Source organism: Mobula birostris, chromosome 2 (genome assembly GCF_030028105.1).
Source record: "Mobula birostris isolate sMobBir1 chromosome 2, sMobBir1.hap1, whole genome shotgun sequence".
NCBI classification, from domain to species: domain Eukaryota; kingdom Metazoa; phylum Chordata; class Chondrichthyes; order Myliobatiformes; family Myliobatidae; genus Mobula; species Mobula birostris.
Genome location: NC_092371.1, coordinates 92,762,415 through 92,780,344, shown reverse-complemented (window position 1 = coordinate 92,780,344; position 17,930 = coordinate 92,762,415). Strand labels below are relative to the sequence as shown.

Below are 17,930 nucleotides of genomic sequence, written 5' to 3'. Positions count from 1 at the left end.
CTTGTCAGTCTCCCCTTGGAGCAACCCACCGGTGGAAGGCTAGTGCAGTCATCGAGATATGGATTTGTCTGTTCCGTAGTCTGCCAAGGTTACCGGCCGCCTCGAGTCTTGGAGCCACCCCGGACCTAGCTCCCTTCCTGTCCCTTGCCTCCGTCGGGTAAGCCAGGCCAATTGCTGTTACCCCGCGGTTGGTTCTGTCCCTTCCTGTCCCTTGCCTCCGTCGGTTAAGCCAGGCCATTTGTCGTTACCCTGCGGTCGGTTCTGCCCCTTCCTGTTCCTTGCCTCCGTCGGGTAAGCCAGGTCGTTACCCAAACCTTGTCATATCTTCGCCTAGTTTTGTGGTCTGAGCCCAAGTCAAGACCCAGGTTCTGGGCCCTTGTCCAGTCTCTGGCTCGAAGTCCACGCTCAGGGTCCTTGTTCCCAGTCCCTCAACCTGGTCCTGCTCCCCTAGCCTAGTCTGTGTTCCTGTCCCTACTCCTAGTCTGCGTCCTGTCCTGTCATTTAGTTTTGTCCGTTCCTGTTCCTAGTACTTCAGTGTCTGTGTCTTGCATTTGGGTCCGTTCCCAATGCCCCCCTTTGCAAAACCATCCAAAACACACTGACCAACACAACCATACCAAAAACACTGACGATCACAATCATCAGAAGCATACTGACTATCACAACCACCCCAAAGACACTGACGATCACAACCATCCCAAACACACTGACCATCACAATCATCTCCAATAGACCAAACAGTTTACAGTGGCTGCCCTAAGATCTACTGAAGAGAGAGGTGCCACAGGGGAAGAAGTCTGGACTCACGTGCTTGTCTGGAATTGGTTTTGTCAGGAAGGACACGATGAGCACCACCAGACAGGTGACAACGAAGAGGATGATGGCGAAGTAGAGATAATGTATACCACAGATGATGACTGGACACATGGAGGGAGTCACACAGTTGCCCGTGCCAATGACAAACTCAGCGATCATTCGTGCTAAGCCCACAGCGAGGCCAAAAATCAGCCCCCAAAATGCACCCTGAAAAACAGAAAGCCCTTCGATAGAGAAACATGATACCTCAAATGTTAGAATGAGGAGCAACACACAATTTGCTGGAGAGAATCAGCAGGTCAAGCAGCATTTGTCATTCATCAGTGTGCTTGCACTTTATTCGTTAATGGAACATAGAACAGTACAGTATACTCTGCTCCAAATTATGCCCCCTTCTTTTGTTAATTTCCACCCCTGAATAAAGTCCAGCGATCCACTTGATGAATACCTCTTATCACTTTGTATATCTCTGTTGTCATCTCTCTATTTTCACTATTTTGTCCATATATGTTATTTTCCATTGGAATGTGCCATTTGTCAATGGAGTGTGGGGTCCGAGCCCCGGTTGTGATAGGGGATCAAAGGGAGAAGCAGCTTGGAGACTGGACACCATTGAGGTGTGGTCCCTGGGTTTAGCCACACTCCATGTCTGGGTGAGGAGAGTTCACCAGGGTTCACAGAATGTGGGCTGCACTGGGAAGATGGAAGAGGTTACCCTGAGGACTTGTGATCGGTCTTCCTCTGAACTGCTGCTCACACCTGACCTTGGGTGCTGTCTGTGTGGAGCTTGCAGGTTCTCTCTGTAACCCCACAGGTTTCTCCTGGATGCTCTGGTTTCCTCCCACATCCCAAACATATGCAGGCTGCTAAGCTGATTGGCTCTGTAAACTGCCCCCAAATGTAGGTAGGTAATAGAATCTAGGGGGAGATTAATAAATGAGAGTGATGTCGGATTAATGTAAACGTGTGGCTGAGGGTCAGCACAGACTTGATGGGCCAAATGTATTGGTATTAATATTGCTTCATTATTGTCACATGTACCAAGATACAGTGAAAAGCTGGCTTCACCTATCACCTTCCAGCTAGCCTCTTTCCCCTCCCCCCACTTTTTTATTCAGACATGTCTCCCCCCACCCCCCCACACCTTATTTCTCAGTCCTGATGAAGGGATTTGGACCGAAGCATCAACTGTTTACTCTTTTCCATAGATGCTGCCTGACCTGCTGAGTTCCTTCAGCACTTATGTGTGTTACATTGAAAAGCTTGTTTTGTACACAGTTGATACAGATCAAATCATCACAGCAGTGATCTGGGCAAGAAAAAGGTAAAACAATAACCAAGTATAAAAGCTGCAGAACAAGTCCAGTGCAGATAAACATAAAGTGCAAGGTCATAATGAGGTAACTTGTGAGGCCAAGAATCTATGTTATTGTACAAGATGTCCGTTCAAGAGACTGATAATAGTGGAGTAGAAGCTGTCCCTAGCCTGGTGGAGCAAGCTTTCAGGCTTTTGTATCTTCTGCCTGATGGGAGAGGGGAGAAGAGAATGTCTGGTGTGAGATGGGTCTTTGAAATATGCTGCCTGCTTTACTGAGGCAGCAAGAAGTAGAGACAGAGTCCATAGAGGGTGACTGATTCCAGAGATGTGCTGTGCTGTGTCCACAACTCTCTGCTATTTCTTGTGGTCACGTGCAGAGCAGTTGCCATAGCAACCATTGTGCATCAAAACAGCACATACAAGATTCTGGAGGAACTCAGCAGGCCAGGCAGCATCTATGGAAAAGAGTACGGTCGAGGTTTCAGGCCAAGACCCTTCGGGAGTACTCTTTACCACAGATGCTGTTTGGCTTGCTGAGTTCCTCCAGCACTGTGTGTGTTGCCTGGATTTCCAGCTTCCACAGATTTTCTGTTGTTTGTGACTGCATCCGGACAGAATGCTGTCTATGGTGCATTGATAAAAACTTGTAAGAATCGACAAGGTCACGTGGAATTCTTCAGTTTCCTGAGGAAGAAGAAGCATTTGAGAACTTTCTTGGCCATGATATTAATGTGGTTTTCTTTTCTCCCAAAAATACGTTATTCAGAAGTATTACAAAATAAAGTTATATACATATTTTAAAAAAACATTCGTTGACCCTGAGTCCTTATTCAATAAATAAAGTTATTTACAATAAAATTATGCGTTGACTCTCTGTTCATATACAAATGAAGGATGTTTACAATAAATCGTTCATTTACCCTCAACCCTTGGTCAAGAGTTAAGACTTATTTACAATAAGATTATCAACCATAAAGGCAGGCGTTGGCTCTAATTCCTTTTCCAAATTAACAATTCCACCCACTCCGGGGGCACCATGTTGATTCATCTGTCCACATTGCTGATGAGGGTTATTCTCCTCCCCACCCGATCCCTTCCACTCCCACGGGTGATGAACCTTAAACTGTGGTCCTTCCCCACCGGGCCTTCGCGGTGGCCGCACCAAGCTTGAGTGCATCCCTCAGCACGTACTCCTGCAGGCAAGAGTGAGCCAGTCGGCAGCATATTGATGTGGTAGGACCAGAACAGGCTACAGATGATGTATCTTGAAGCCCTCACCCCTCCACCTCAACACCATTGATGTTGACAGCAGCATATGCACTGCCCCCTTTTATGAGGTCAATGACCAGCTCTTTTGTTTTGTTGACATTGAGGGAAAGGTTGTTGTCAAGGCAACATGTCACTAAGCTCTCTGTCTTCTTCCTGTACTCTAATTGTTGTTTAAAATGCAGCCTGCTATAGTGGTATTATCTCCAGATGAAATTAAAGGGCCGTTTCTCTCTATCCTTCTAACTTTTGATTCAAACACGTGGGTTACACTGAACCGCAATTCTGAGTCAGACTTACCGGTATGATACAGGTTGCATGTGGGATGACACAGGTCTCATGTGGGTTATGCTGAACCGCAGTTCAGAATCAGGCTTACCGGTATGACACAGATCACACGTGGTTATGCTGATCAGCAGCTCAGAGTCAGGCTTACTGGCATGACACAGGTTACTCATGGGTTATGTTGGTGAGAGGGAAAGTGGGGAACCTCCTGGGCTCCTGTGCTTGAGTGAGCACAATATATATCATGACCAGTTGTAGAGACATTTGGGGACATTCTATCTTGGGACAAGGTTTACTTTATGGTCTCCCTCACTGACACCAGCTTTTCACTGCCAGGTTTTGCAGTGGAAATCTGGGACTCAGTTTGTTGGGATTGGAACTCTCGTCCCCTGAACTACCAGTGCACGCAGATGTCCAACCCGTAACCACACTCAGGACCTCAACTGCTTACTTGCAGGTGTGGCTGATAATGTCTGAGCTCTCCCTGGTCTCTGAATGATTTGGAATATCTCTCAAGCTCCCACCTTCAACTGATGCACCCAGTGCTGTGGACAGCAAGAAGCTCCAGGGTTTAGATTCAGTAATAGCGAAGAGTCACGAGCTTTGAAGTAAGAATGGTGAGCCAACTGGAGGCAGTGTTACCTGTGGAAGAGGAATGAAAAGTGGGAAGTGTGCAAGAGTCAGACAGAATCTCTGAAGGTTATAAAGAGGACGACATTATGTGAAGATTTTAAGAACACTCATAAAAATTTCAACATCAGGGCTTTGCCAGACTGGGAACAATTGAACGCCGGAAACAACAGACACAGGAAAGAGGGCAAAGTGGAATGTCAGCGATGAAATCTACCTCCACACTTGAATTCATGCAGGTGCTTATTTGGTGATGGGAAAGCCCCAACTGGTAAGGTCCTAACCTCCCGACAGTGTGGCTGTTTGCCTGTTAGAAAAAGTAAGTAGAAAGAAAATGAGAAAGGATGGACACAGAGAAGTTTAGAAACTTACTTTTTCATTGACACGCTTGACAAAAATGCCGAGAAAGAAGATTGAGGCTATAGGAGGGCCCAGGTAGCTGGTGATGGACTGGATATAGTCAAAGAGCTTTCCACTCTGTGCCTTCTGTACTATTGGGATCCAAGCAATGCTGATGCCAATCAGGACCAACGTGAAGACCCTGAGAACACAACATTGGAGAGAAATTCAGCATGTTCCCCATTGACCTTCAGTTTGTATCAAGGCACAGACTTTACCAATGGCCGCGAGAAACCACAGAGACTTGCGGACGCACTTAGCACATCATGGAAACCAGCCTCCCCTCCATGGACTCTGCCTACACTTCTCGCTGCCTCGGGAAAGCAAGTCAGCATAATTAAGGAACCCACCCACCTCAGAAATTATCTCTGTTCCTTCCTCTCATTAGGCAGAAGATAGAAAAGCTTGAAAATGTACAACTCCAGGCTCAAGGATAGATTCTGTCTCACTCGATTGAACTGGCCTCTTATGCAACAAAGGTGAACTCTTAATTTTACAGTTTATTTCACCTTGCTCTTTCTGCCTGCCTGCACTGCACTGCACTTTCTCTGTAGTTGCAACACTAGATTCTGTATTCCTTTGCACTGCCTCAGTTGTTATGAGAAGGGAAGCAGTTCAGATAACATGTAAGACAAAGTTTTGCACTGTAGTACTGTACACCTAACAACAAACCAATCATCATTTTCCAGAAGCAACACACACAAAATGCTGGAGGAACTCATGGAGGGAAAAGAACAGATTGTGTTTCGTGCTGAGACCCTGCATCAGGATTGAAAAGGAAAGGGAGAGCAGAGTAGGAGAGCAGCACAATCTGGCAGGTGAATCTGGTAGGTTGCTGGGGGAGAGGGGGCGGGGGTGAAGGGATGACCACCTTTTTCAGAAAACGGGGTTTTCCCACCACTGCTACTAATGAAGCCTTCAACTGCATCCCCTCCAGTTCCCACACATTTGCCTTCACCCCACTCCCCATATTGACATAAGAGGGATAGGGTCTTTCTTGTCCTCACCTGCCTCACCAAACATCCAGCACATTATCCCATCATCTCCAACAGGATTCCACCAGCAGGCACATCTTCCCCTCCCACCCACTCCTCGCCTCACTTTCCACAGGGATCACTCTCTTGTCCACTTGTCCCTCCCCACCTCTGACTGTGATAAGAGTAATCGCTGCCTCTACATCTCCTCCCTCATCACCATACACCTCCGCCCCAAACCAGATGAGGCACTCTTTACCTGCAGATCTATCGGTGTTGCTTATTGTCTCCAGTGATCCCAGAGCGGCGGCCTCTATAATAGGAGATCCAATGTAAATCAAGGGACCATCTTGTGGAGTACATTCACTCCATCCACTCCAACAGCCAGGATCTTCCACGACAAGCCATTTTGATTCCACACTAACATATCTGTCCACATCCTCTACTCCACATTGGATTAGAGGAACAATACCTCATATTCTACTAACCACTCCCTTCTGTTCCCCCCTCCCACTTTGTTTTCCCATCCCTCTGGTCCCGTTACCTCCCCCTGGCCCCATTACCTCCCCCCCTTACCCTCACAACCTGCCCATCACCCACACATTCCTCCCTCTGGTTCCCCACCTCCTTCCCTTTATACGCCATGGTGTACTGTCCTCTCCTGTCAGAGGGCGGCACGGTGGCGTAGTGGTTAGCACAACGCTTTACAGTGCGGGTGACCTGGGTTCAATTACCATCGCTGCCTGGATGGGGCTTGTACGTTCTTCCTGTGAATGTGTGGGTTTCCTCCGGGTGCTCTAGTTTCCTCTCACAGTCCAAAGACATACTGGTCGGTAGGTTAATTGGTCGTTGTAAATTATAATGGTCATTATAAGATGGTGAGGGGCATTGATCCTGTGGATAGCCAGGGGCTTTTTCCCAAGACTGAAATGGCTAACACAAAGGAGCACAGTTTCAAGGTGCTTTGAAATAGGTACCGAGGGGATGTCAGGGATAAGTTTTTCACACAGAGAGTGGTGGGTGCATGGAATGCACTGCTGGTGGCAGTGATGGAAGTGGATACAATAAGGTCTTTTAAGAGCCTCTTAGATAGGTTTAGGGCTTGTTTGTGGCAGCTGCTCTGTTGGTGACCAAAGGAAACTGCAGAGAGTTGACCAAAGGAAACTGCAGAGAGTTGTGGACACATCACAGAAACCAGCCGTGGACTCTATCTACACTTCTCGCTCAGTAAAGCAGCCAGCATGAAGACCCTTCCAGCCTGAAAATTCTCCCTTCCCCCCTCTCCCATTGGGCAGAAGGTGCAAAAGCCTGTAAGCACATATCATCAGGTCTATGCATATCTTCTATCGCTGAACGATAAGATAAGACTCCTGACCTCACAACCTACCTCATTTTGATCTTGTACTTTATTGTTTACCTGCACTGCATTTTCTCTGTGGTTCCTCAAGGTTGTTACAGCCGGTTGGGGGTGGTAATGGGGACAAGCTCCCACTGTCTTTTAAATGCTCCCAATGGTGTGTGCCTCAAATAGCCTCTGACAACCAAGTCCAGCTCCTGGGCTTCACATGTGGCTTAGCTACTAAGCCCGGAAGAACAGTACTGACAGGAGAAGAGGCAAAAGCAGGTTACTGGCACCTTAAAACCAGTCACTTCAGGAAGATGTGACTCATCAGCCATGGCTGGGAGCTCATCTAGGAGAAGGAAAACTCTGATCTCAAACCTCAGCAGCTCAGCTGTTACACTTTATTCTGCATTGTTATTGTTTTACCTTGTTTTCCCTCAATTCACCGTGTGATGATCTGATCTGTAAGACAAGCTTTTCACTGTACAGTATCTCAGTACATGTGACAATGATAAACCAATTCAAATGTGCATGAGGAGAGAAGGGTTGATTTGCAACTACCCACATATGACCATCTCTGCTATATTGCAGGAATCAGCAAAGATTTCCTTTCAATACTGCACGATACTTCCTTGCTAAGTCTGAGTTGTTATAATCAAGGTCTCAAACACAGTGGAGAGCATCCTTACCTCCCTGCTAACATCAGTTCCTTCTCTGTGGCTTTGGGCCTGATCTTGGTCCAGATGTCCATGGTGAAGAGTGTACTAGAGCTGTTAAAGATGGACGTCAGCGAGCTCATCAAGGACGCCAGCATTACAGACAACATTAAACCACGCAGACCTAAGAGAGACACACCAGCTTAGATGGAACCACCTCACCCCACAGCCTATTGACATCAAGGTATTGTGAAAGAGAGAGACAAACAGGCAAACGTTGCTACAAATCAGGGTCACGCATATTGGGTGAGCCATAGTGATCCTACAAAGATGACGATCTACAAAGACTACATTGGTCAGTGTAGAGTTCGATCAACTTGTCTGTTACTTTCTATAGGAATGTGAGGTGACTTGGAATTACTGAATGGAATTTCCAGCCAGATTATCACACTCAGAAAAAATACTTTTCCATCAGCATGGTCCAATATCCAAAGCTCTCATCAGATCAGAAAATCAGTCCTCACCTTTAATTCTCACACATTATCTGGTCGGACCCTGAGTGAGGAGTCTGAACCCTGGAAGACTCCAGCTACATTGCCCTAACGGAACTGCAGGGCCGATGGATGGTTCAAAGCCAGGGATTCTCTTGGGCAGGATGGTAGAAATAGGAAACCGAGGGGCACAGGAAAGATGCACATCCCCAAAGCACCCTTGTCTTTCTTATCTCCAGTCCTGATGAGGGGTCTTGGCCCGAATTGTCGACTGTTTGCTCTTTTCCATAGGTGCTGCCTGGCCTGTTGAGTTCCTCAAGCATTTTGTGTGTGTGTGTTGCTTGGATTTCCAGCATCTACAGATTTTCTCTTGTCAGAGGTAAGTTTCTTTACACAGTGAGTGGTGGGTGTGAGGAACACCAAGCCAGAGCCGGTGGTAGAGGCATTTAAGAAACTCTTAGACAGGGATATGGATGATAGAAAAATGGAGGGCTATGTAGTAGGGAAGGGTTAGATTGATCTGGAGAAGTTTAAAAGATCGGCTCAACATTGTGGGCTGAAAAACCTGTACTGTGCTGTAGGGTCCTATGTTCTTTACTCTTTCACCTTGTTGTCTAACAAGTTGTGGATGTTTTAGAGAACACCTAGCAGGACGTGAATGCAGTTCCCCTCTGCCTTTGCAGACAAGGGACAGGTAGATTTACAAAGAAATGTGTGATGCATCTAGACACGGCACCAAAGTTTGAGGTCAAGGTGACAAGTTTAACTTCAAAAAACGTTCCCACATCACTTCCACTTCTACCTGTGAAGGTGGGTACTCACCCCGTGGCATTAAATTCACCACCAGCATGGGGTAGGCAATGTTGCTGCATCCAGCCTCCACATCACAGTACCGCTTACACAGACTGGGCACCACACAGGCTATGACATCTGGAAAAGGTAGACATCAAAGGCACAACTGTTATTTTTCAAAAATTGAAATCACTTTGAGAAGGAATTGTTTAATTGCCTCTCCACAGACACAGGGTATCAAAAGTGCATGGAGAAATACATTAGTTGATGTGTAACCTCCAATAAATGTTGGGCACCAGTTAACTGATCACAGTCTGGTCCACCATGAGCATTCTGAACCGTGGCCATATCTGTGGGTTGAGGGGCTGTGTTGGCTCTAATGCTCTTCCCAGGTATAACAAACTCCAGCTTCACTGTATAGGTTGAAACAATTAGAAGAACTCTCCCATGACTGCACTGAGGCATGGAGGCAGAGCCATTGGTATCCTCATATAGGGATTGGTCCAGGTGGCCCTGGAGAGAGAGTATGTGTTGTCAACTGGTTTTCTGCAGACCTTCTGGACACTGCAGAGCCTCGAATATTGTCCCTGTACCTACATAGACCAAGGTAACATGCCTGAACGACTGGCGTCCTGACGCACTCACCTCAATAATATGCAAATATTTTGAGAAGCTGGTCAAGCTGGTCTGTAGCTTGCTATCACCCAAGATGGACACCCTATAATTCGCCTACTGACTCAACAGATGATGCAATAGCCACTGCTCTACATACTGTCCTTACACATCTGGAGAAGAAGGATGCTTATGTGAGAATGCTGTTCTTGGACTACAGTTCAGCATTCAACATCATAGTTCCATCCAGGCTTGACAAGAAGCTCAGAGACCTCGGCCTTGACCTTGCCTTGTGCAGCTGGATACCGAACTTCCTGTCAGGTCGCTGGCAGGTGTTAAAAGTGGGCTCCCTCACCTCCAACCCTCTGACTCTCAATACAGGAGCCCCTCAGGGTTGTGTACTGAGTCTCCTCCTTTACTCCCTGTATACCCATGACTGTATCGCGACCCACAGCTCCAATCTGCTAATTAAATTTGCCAATGACACTACATTGATTGGCCTTATCTCAAAGAATAATGAGGTGACCTACAGGGAAGAAGTCATCTCTCTGACACAGTGGTGTCAAGAAAACAACCTCTCCTTCAATGTCGCAAAAACAAAGGAGCTGGTTGTGGATTACAGGAGGAATAGAGACAGGCTAACCTCTATTGACGTCAATGAATCTGGGGTTGAGAGGGCAAACAGCTTTAAGTTCCTCGGCATCCACATCACTGAGGACCTCAAGTGGTCTGTACACATCAACTGTGTGGTGAAAAAGGCACAACAGCGCCTCTTTCACCTCAGACGACTGAGGAAGTTTGGTATCCTAAGAACTTTCTACAGGGGCACAATTGAGAGCATCCTGACTGACTGCATCACTGCCTGGTATGGGAACTGTACCTCCCTTAATCGCAGGACTCTGCAGAGAATGGTGCGGACAGCCCAGCGCATCTGTAGTTGTGAACTTCCCATGATTCAGGACATTTACAAGGACAGGAGTGTAGGATCATTGGGGACCCAAGCCATCCCAACCACAATCTATTCCAGCTGCTACAATCGGGGAAACGGTACTGCAGCATAAAGTCCAGGACCAACAGGCTCCGGGACAGCTTCTTCCACCAGGCCATCAGACTGATGAACTCACGGTGATTTGAGTGTACTTTATATCACATTGACTGTTCTATTTATTATAAATTACTATGATTGCACATTGCACACTTAGATGGAGATGTAGCATAAAGATTTTTACTCATGTATGTGAAGGATGTAAGAAATAAAGTCAATTCAATTCACAGATGGCTGTGTTTTAATTTGCATGTTAGGTAACTATTTGGATGACAGTTATGTAAATACGTAATTAATAAGACCATTAGACACAGGAGCAGAATTAGGCAATTCAGCCACCAAGGCTGCTCTGCAGTTTCAAAGGCTTATTTATTATCCCTGTCAACCCCATTCTCCTGCCTTCACCTAGTAAACTTTGATGCCCTGACTAATCAAGAACCTATTAACCCCCGCTTTAAATATACTCAATGACTTGGCCCCCATAGCCATCTGTGGCAAGGAATTCCACAGATTTATCACCCTCTGGCTAAATAAATTCCTTCTCATCTTTATTCTTTTATGGATGTCCCTCTATTCTGAGGCTGTGCCCTCATAGTTATAGTCATACTTTATTGATCCCAAGGAAAATTGGGTTTTGTTACAGTTGCACCAACCAAGAGTAGAGTATAGATATAGCAATATAAAACCATAAATAATTAAATAATAATATGTAAATTATGCCAGGAAATAAATCCAGGACCAGCCTATTGGCTCAGGGTGTCTGACCTTCCAAGGGAGGAGTTGTAAAGTTTGATGGCCAAAGATGGCAAGACTCTGGCCTTAGAGTCACCCAGTATAGAAAACGTCTCTCCATGTCCACTCTAACTAGGCCTTTCAACATTCAATGGGTTTCAATGAGATCCCTTCTCATTCTTTTAAACTCCAATGAGTGCAGTCCCAGAGCAATCACATGCTCCTCATACATTAACCTTGTCATTACTACTCACAATACTCCAAGTTTGGTCTGACCAATGCCTTATAAACCTCAACATCACATCCTTGCTCTTATATTCTACTTTTTTCGAAATGAATGCTAACATTGCATTTTCCTTCCTTATCACTGGCTCAGTATGCAAGTTAACTTTCAGGGAATTCAGCACAAGGACTTCCAGATCCCTTTCACCTCTGGTTTTTGAATTTTATTCCCAGTTAGAAAATACTCTATGGCTTTATTCCTTCTACCAAGGGGCATGACCATACACTTCCATACACTGTATTCCATCTTCCACTTCTTTGCAAATCCTGATCTATCCAAGTCCTTCTGCAGATTCCCTACTTCCTCAACATATACCTGCCTCTACATCTATCTTTGTACTGTCTGCAAACTTGGCCATAAAACCATCAATTCTGACATCTAAATTGTTGACATAGAATATAATAATAAGTGGTCCTAATACGAACCCTACAGAACACCACTAGTCACTGGCAGTCAACCAGAATAAGCCCCTTGATTGCCACTATTTGCTTCCTGCCAGTCTATCCATGCCTGTAATACCACGGTCTCTTGTCTAATTATGTACACAAAATAATCTTTTTTTAAAAAATAAAGGTAGTTATTTGGTTATGTGAACGAAGATTTAAGAATGCTTGGATTGGCAACTGCTCTGCAAACTGCAGAGAGCTCTGGATACAGCTCAGCACATCAGAGAAACCAACTTCCCTCCATGGACTCTGTCTACAGCTCACTGCTTCAGTAAAGCAGCCGGCATAGGGGGCATAGCTGTCACCCATCCTGGGCAATCTCTCTTTGCTCCTCTCCCATCGGGCAGAAGTTACAAAAGCCTGATAGCATGTACCTCCAGACTCAAGGACGGCTTCTATCCCACTGTTATCAGACTCCTGCATAATACAATGGACTCTTGTCCCCACCATCTATTTTATAATCTTGCACGTTGTTTACCTGCACCAGGCTTTTTCAGTCGCTTTTGCACTTTATTCTGCGTTGTTATTGTTTTACCTGTTCTACCACAATGCACTGTATAATGATCTGATTGTATGAGCAGGTTACTTTCACTGTATCTTGATACATGTGACAAGAAAAGAACCAATTTCAATACTAATACCCAGATAAATTAAGCCAGAGTTTAACGTCTGGTAATCCCCTAACCTCTGACTCATGCCCAGAGCGTTATCACTGAGGGAGGATACTCCAATTACAGGAGAGAAAAGAACTGAAGAAAGAGGTGGGAGTTAGGAAGGGAGCTTGTTGTAGGCAGAACAAAAAACCTTCCACAGTCCTCAGATAATGCCTTACTTGTGTACAGAATCCGGCTGATCATTCCAGGGAAAACCATGAGGTACATGGGCAGAAGTTTAAGGTAGCCACAGAGAATGCAGCCAGCCTTGACGTGGCTCAGGTTTTTCGCAGAGAGGCAGCGCTGAACAATTACCTGTGTGGAACAAAACATAAGCTGGGAACTAAATCCTCAAAATAGTCATTGTAAAGGCTGTCCTCAGTCACTAGGTCACTGGGCTGAGGGAGCCACTGCACATACACGATATGGATTTGAATCTGCTCTGATCATCACCTGATCTCTGTAGTCTAAGATCCCCACCATCTTCTTACAGTTACCATCAGGCAGGAGGTACAGAAGCTTAAAGTCCCACCGCATCAGGTTCAAGAACAGTGACTTACCTTCAACCATTCAGTCTTGAAGTACAACCCAAATCAATACAATTTAGCTTCACTTTGATCACTTTGCACTAAAATAGACCACTTCCTTTTGTTCTACTTGTATTCTTTCTTGTAAAAATTGTGTATAATTTATGTTTTTTTATTGTGAACACTGCTTACCTGATAGCTGTGTGCCTGTGATGCTACGGCAAGTAAGTTTTTCATTGGACCTGTACCCACATGGACTTGTGCAGATGACAATAAGCTCATCTTTGACTTTGATTTCTACACTCTCTCTAAATCATTTGATGAGGTGTGAAGACATGAGATTGATTCCGCATCATACTCAAAACAGGTGACGGAAAGTGCCCCTGTGTGCTGGATATCTTCTGGGAGAATCTACACTCAGTGGTGACTTTATTAGATAGAGGAGTGGAACCCGGTATGGTCTTCTGTTGCAGTAGCCCATCCACTTTGAGATTTGACTCATTGTGTGTTTAAAGATGCTCTTCTGCACAACACTTTGTAACACATGGTTACTTGAGTTACTGTCATCTTCCTGTCAGCTTGAATCAGTCTGGCCATTCTCTTCTGACATAGAAAACATAGAAACATAGAACCTCGCTCATTAACAAGTCATTTTTTTGCCTATAGAACTGCCACTCACTAGATTTTTTTTTTTTTGTTTTTTGGACCATTTTCTGTAAGCCCTAGAGACTGTGGTACATGTAAATCCCAGGAGATCAGCAGCCTGACGCGCAACTCTCCCAAAATGTAACTACACGTCGTGGCAATGCAGACCGCAACAACTGTGATTGGTCAGCTTGGTAGCATCGCATTTCCTCCTATGCTGCAATAGCTTCCCATTGGGCGACTGAAGGGCAGGGAAGAAACTCTGGCTGCAATGCTTTCCATACAGACCTCCGAAATTATGGAGGACACATTTTGCTTTTACGAAAAAAGACGCTCGCTTTAAACTTGTTTACCCCGAGAAAGACTACCATGACCCATGAAGCCCTGCACAGGCAGGTGTGTGCGTATGCACAACATGCCCAAATTGCAGAGCAACGCAGACACATCAATGCGCAAGGTTAAATGCTCACAACAGCGTTGCCCACTTGCATAGGCTACGGTGCAAGCTTGACGCACAAGTGTAAATCAGCCTTTATGAGAATAGGCTGAGTGAACTCCTCCCCCCTTTTCTTTCTTCCATGGCCTCTGTCCTCTTCTATCAGACTCCACCTTTCTCCTTAGAGCGACAGAGGATGAGAGGTGACTTGATAGAGGTGTATAAGATAATGAGAGGCATTGATTGTGTGGATAGTCAGAGGTTTTTCCCCAGGGCTGAAATGGTTAGCACGAGAGGGCATAGTTTTAAGATGCTTGGAAGTAGGTACAGAGGAGATGTCAGGGGTAAGTTTTTTACACAGAGAGTAGTGAGTGCATGGAATGGGCTGCCGGTGGTGGAGGCAGAAATGATTGGGTCTTTTAAGAGACTCCTGAATAAGTACATGGAACTTAGAAAAATAGAGGGCTATAGGTAAAGCCTAGGTAGTTCTAAGGTAGGGACATGTTCGGCACAGCTTTGTGGGCCGAAGGGCCTGTATTGTGCTGTAGGTTTTCTATGTTTCTATGTAAACCTCGTTTTCATCTCTCCACATATAGAACTTTCTAACATTTTCATCTTTGGGTTTAATTAATCTGGGTTATACCGGTCATGTACCTGAAGAGTTAATGATGTGGACAGACTACAGCAGCGTTTTCCAACCACCGGGCCACGGACCGGTACCGGGCTGCAAAGCATGCGCTACCGGACCGCGAGGAAACGATATGATTTGGCAATGAGTCAGCTGCACCTTTCCTCATTCCCTGTCATGCCCACTGTTGAGCTTGAATGCTCGCGAGGTCATTACGCACGCAGGGTCATGACCCACGCGTCATCCATGTCAGCGCGGGAAGATCAACTCCTCGAGCTTGCAAATGATGGCAGGCTGAAAAGTATGTTTGATATAACATCTCTGCCGGCATTCTGGATCAAAGTCAAGGCTAAATATCCTAAGATAGCCATGAAAGCACTGAAAACGTGGCTTTCATTTCCAACATTTTTCTGTGAAGCGGAGTTTTCTGCAATGAATGCAACGAAAACTAAATTGCAGAATAGACCGGACACAAGGTACCCCCTTCGAGTATCACTGTCTCCCGTCACCCCTCGATAGGACCGTCTTGTTGCAGGAAAACAAGCCCAGGGCTCCCATTGATTCAGCGATATTGGCGTGTTGCAATGATTTTATATGTTCATATGGGGAAAATATGTGCTGTGTGTTTAATATCCAAACGTTACTTAAAATGTTATGATGCTATTGACTGATAAGTGACTTGTATAACCAGATAACAATTACAGCACAGAAACAGGCCGTATTGGCCCTTCTAGTCCGTGCCGAATGCTAGTCTCACCTAGTCCCACCGACCTGCACTCAGCCTATAACCCTCCATTCCTTTCCTGTCCATATATCTATCCAATTTTTCTTTAAATGATAATATTGAACCTGCCTCTACCACTTCTACTGGAAGTTCGTTCAACACTTACTTCAAGCTCCCCTGTCCTCCCCTGATAATTGACTTATCGCTATATTCATGCGAGAAAAATATGCGCTGTGTGTTTAATATTAAATTAGTTAGATAAATCCTTTTAGAAACGAAATTGAGTGTATTAGCCACTTATCACCTATATTCCAGTTGTGATTAACACCACCCCCCCCCCAACCAGAATCGCCAAAAACGATTTGCAGGCACTGGTGCCTGCGCAAGGCTTCATGGTCATTGTAGTCTTTCTCTAGGTAAACACAACATATTTGACTGCTACTCTTGTCCGTTGGCAACCCTACCCCCCCCCCCACCCAGTCGGCCAGTCCGCAAGAATATTGTCAATATTAAACCGGTCCGCAGTGCAAAAGAGGTTGGGGACCCCTGGACTACAACGGAGAATTGGTTGCTGTCTTGAAGCAAGTCAGGGTGGATAAATCCCCATGCCCTGATAAAGTGTTCCATCGGACCCTGTAGGAGGCAAGTGCAGAAATTACAGGGACCCTAGCAGACATATTTAAATCATCCTTAGTGACAAGTGAAGTATCAAAGAGTTGGGGATAGCCAATGTTGTTCTGCAATTTAAGAAAGACTCTAAAAATACACCAGGAAATCATAGGCCAGTGAGCCTGACATCAGTAGTGCAAAAGATATTGGAAGGTATCCTAAGGGACCGGACCTATAAGTTATTTGAATAGACATGGACTGATCATGCATGGTAAATCATCTCTAACCAAAACTTATGGAGTTTTTTGAAGAAGTTATCTGGAAAGTTGATGAAGTAGATATTGTCTACTTGGACTTTAGCAAGTCACTTGACAAGGTCCCACATAGGAGCAACACGCACAAAATGCTGCGGGAACTCAGCAGGCCAGTCAGATCCATGGAAAAGAATACAGTCGACCCTTCGGCAGGACTGGAGAAAAAATGCTGAGGAGTAAATTTCAAAGGTCAGGGGAGGGGAGAGAGAAACACAAGGTGATAGGTGAGACCTGAAGGGGGAATATGAAGTAAAGAGCTGGGAAGTTGGTTGGTGAAAGAGATACAGGGCTGGAGAAATGTGGAGTCTAATAGGAGAGGACAGAGGAAGAAAGAAAATGGGGGAGGAGCACCAGAGGGAGGCGATGAGCAGGCAAGGAGATAACTTGAGGGAGGGAAAAGGGGTTGGGGAATGTTGAAAGAATGGTCGGGGGGATTACTGGAAGTTTGAGAAATCAATGTTCATGCCATCAGGTTGGAGGCTACCCAGATGGAATACAGGTGTCCCCCACTTTTCGAACGTTCGCTTTACGAAACCTCACTGTTACGAAAGACCTACATTAGTTACCTGTTTTCGTTAATGGAAGGTGTTTTCACTGTTACGAAGAAAAGCAGCATGCGAAAAAAAGGCAGCGAGCGATAAAAAAAATCAGCGCGCTCCCAGAGCAGCCGCACTCCCCCGGATTCGGAACTGCATTCTCGCCGGCATTGCTTTAACACATGCCTGTGAGCAGCCATTTGCAAGATGAGTTCTAAGGTATCGGAAAAGCCTAAAAGAGCTCGTAAGGGTGTTAAACTTAACGTAAAACTAGACATAATTAAGCGTTTTGAACGTGGTGAATGAAGTAAGGACAAAGTGAGTTTGACTTGTGGAAGTTGACAAAGGTGATGTTGAAGAGGTTTTGGCATCCCATGACCAAGAACTGATAGATGAAGAGCTGATGCAATTGGAAGAGGAAAGGATAACAATCGAAACCGAATGAGTAATGATAAAGTATGACTTTAATTTTGAAAGTGTACGTCGGTTTAGAGCATATTTGCAAGATTGTTTGAGTCCTTACAAAGAACTGTATGATCTAAAAATGTGTGAGGCTCAGCAGTCAAGCAAGCCTTCCACATCAGCCACAGCAGGCTACAAACCTCGACCTTCGAGATCGAGGCAGGCAGAGATAGGAGAAGATGACCTGCCTGCCCTGATCGACAATGAGATGACACCCCAGTGTCCCACCACCCCAGTCCCCGGGCCATGGACAGATACCGATTTGCGGAGAATGCAGCGGTAGCCGGGAGGCACACAGCACATATTTAA

At 45.6% G+C, this 17,930-nt stretch overlaps 1 protein-coding gene across 7 annotated transcripts in view; it reads right to left on the bottom strand.

The window, feature by feature from the left end:
• slc5a1 (solute carrier family 5 member 1) overlaps positions 1–17,930 on the bottom strand; it is a 159,337-nt gene that overhangs the window by 11,793 nt on the left and 129,614 nt on the right. For 6 of the 7 annotated variants that reach the window (XM_072245054.1, XM_072245046.1, XM_072245072.1 and 3 more), the window contains 5 exons: positions 12,920–13,055; positions 9,000–9,107; positions 7,720–7,870; positions 4,688–4,856; positions 808–1,023 (listed from right to left, as the gene is read on the bottom strand). In XM_072245054.1, coding sequence (XP_072101155.1) covers positions 808–1,023; positions 4,688–4,856; positions 7,720–7,870; positions 9,000–9,107; positions 12,920–13,055 — 780 coding nt within the window. Of the gene's footprint in view, positions 1–807; positions 1,024–4,214; positions 4,328–4,687; positions 4,857–7,719; positions 7,871–8,999; positions 9,108–12,919; positions 13,056–17,930 lie in introns of those variants that run through there. The other variant, XM_072245062.1, reaches the window with a different exon arrangement.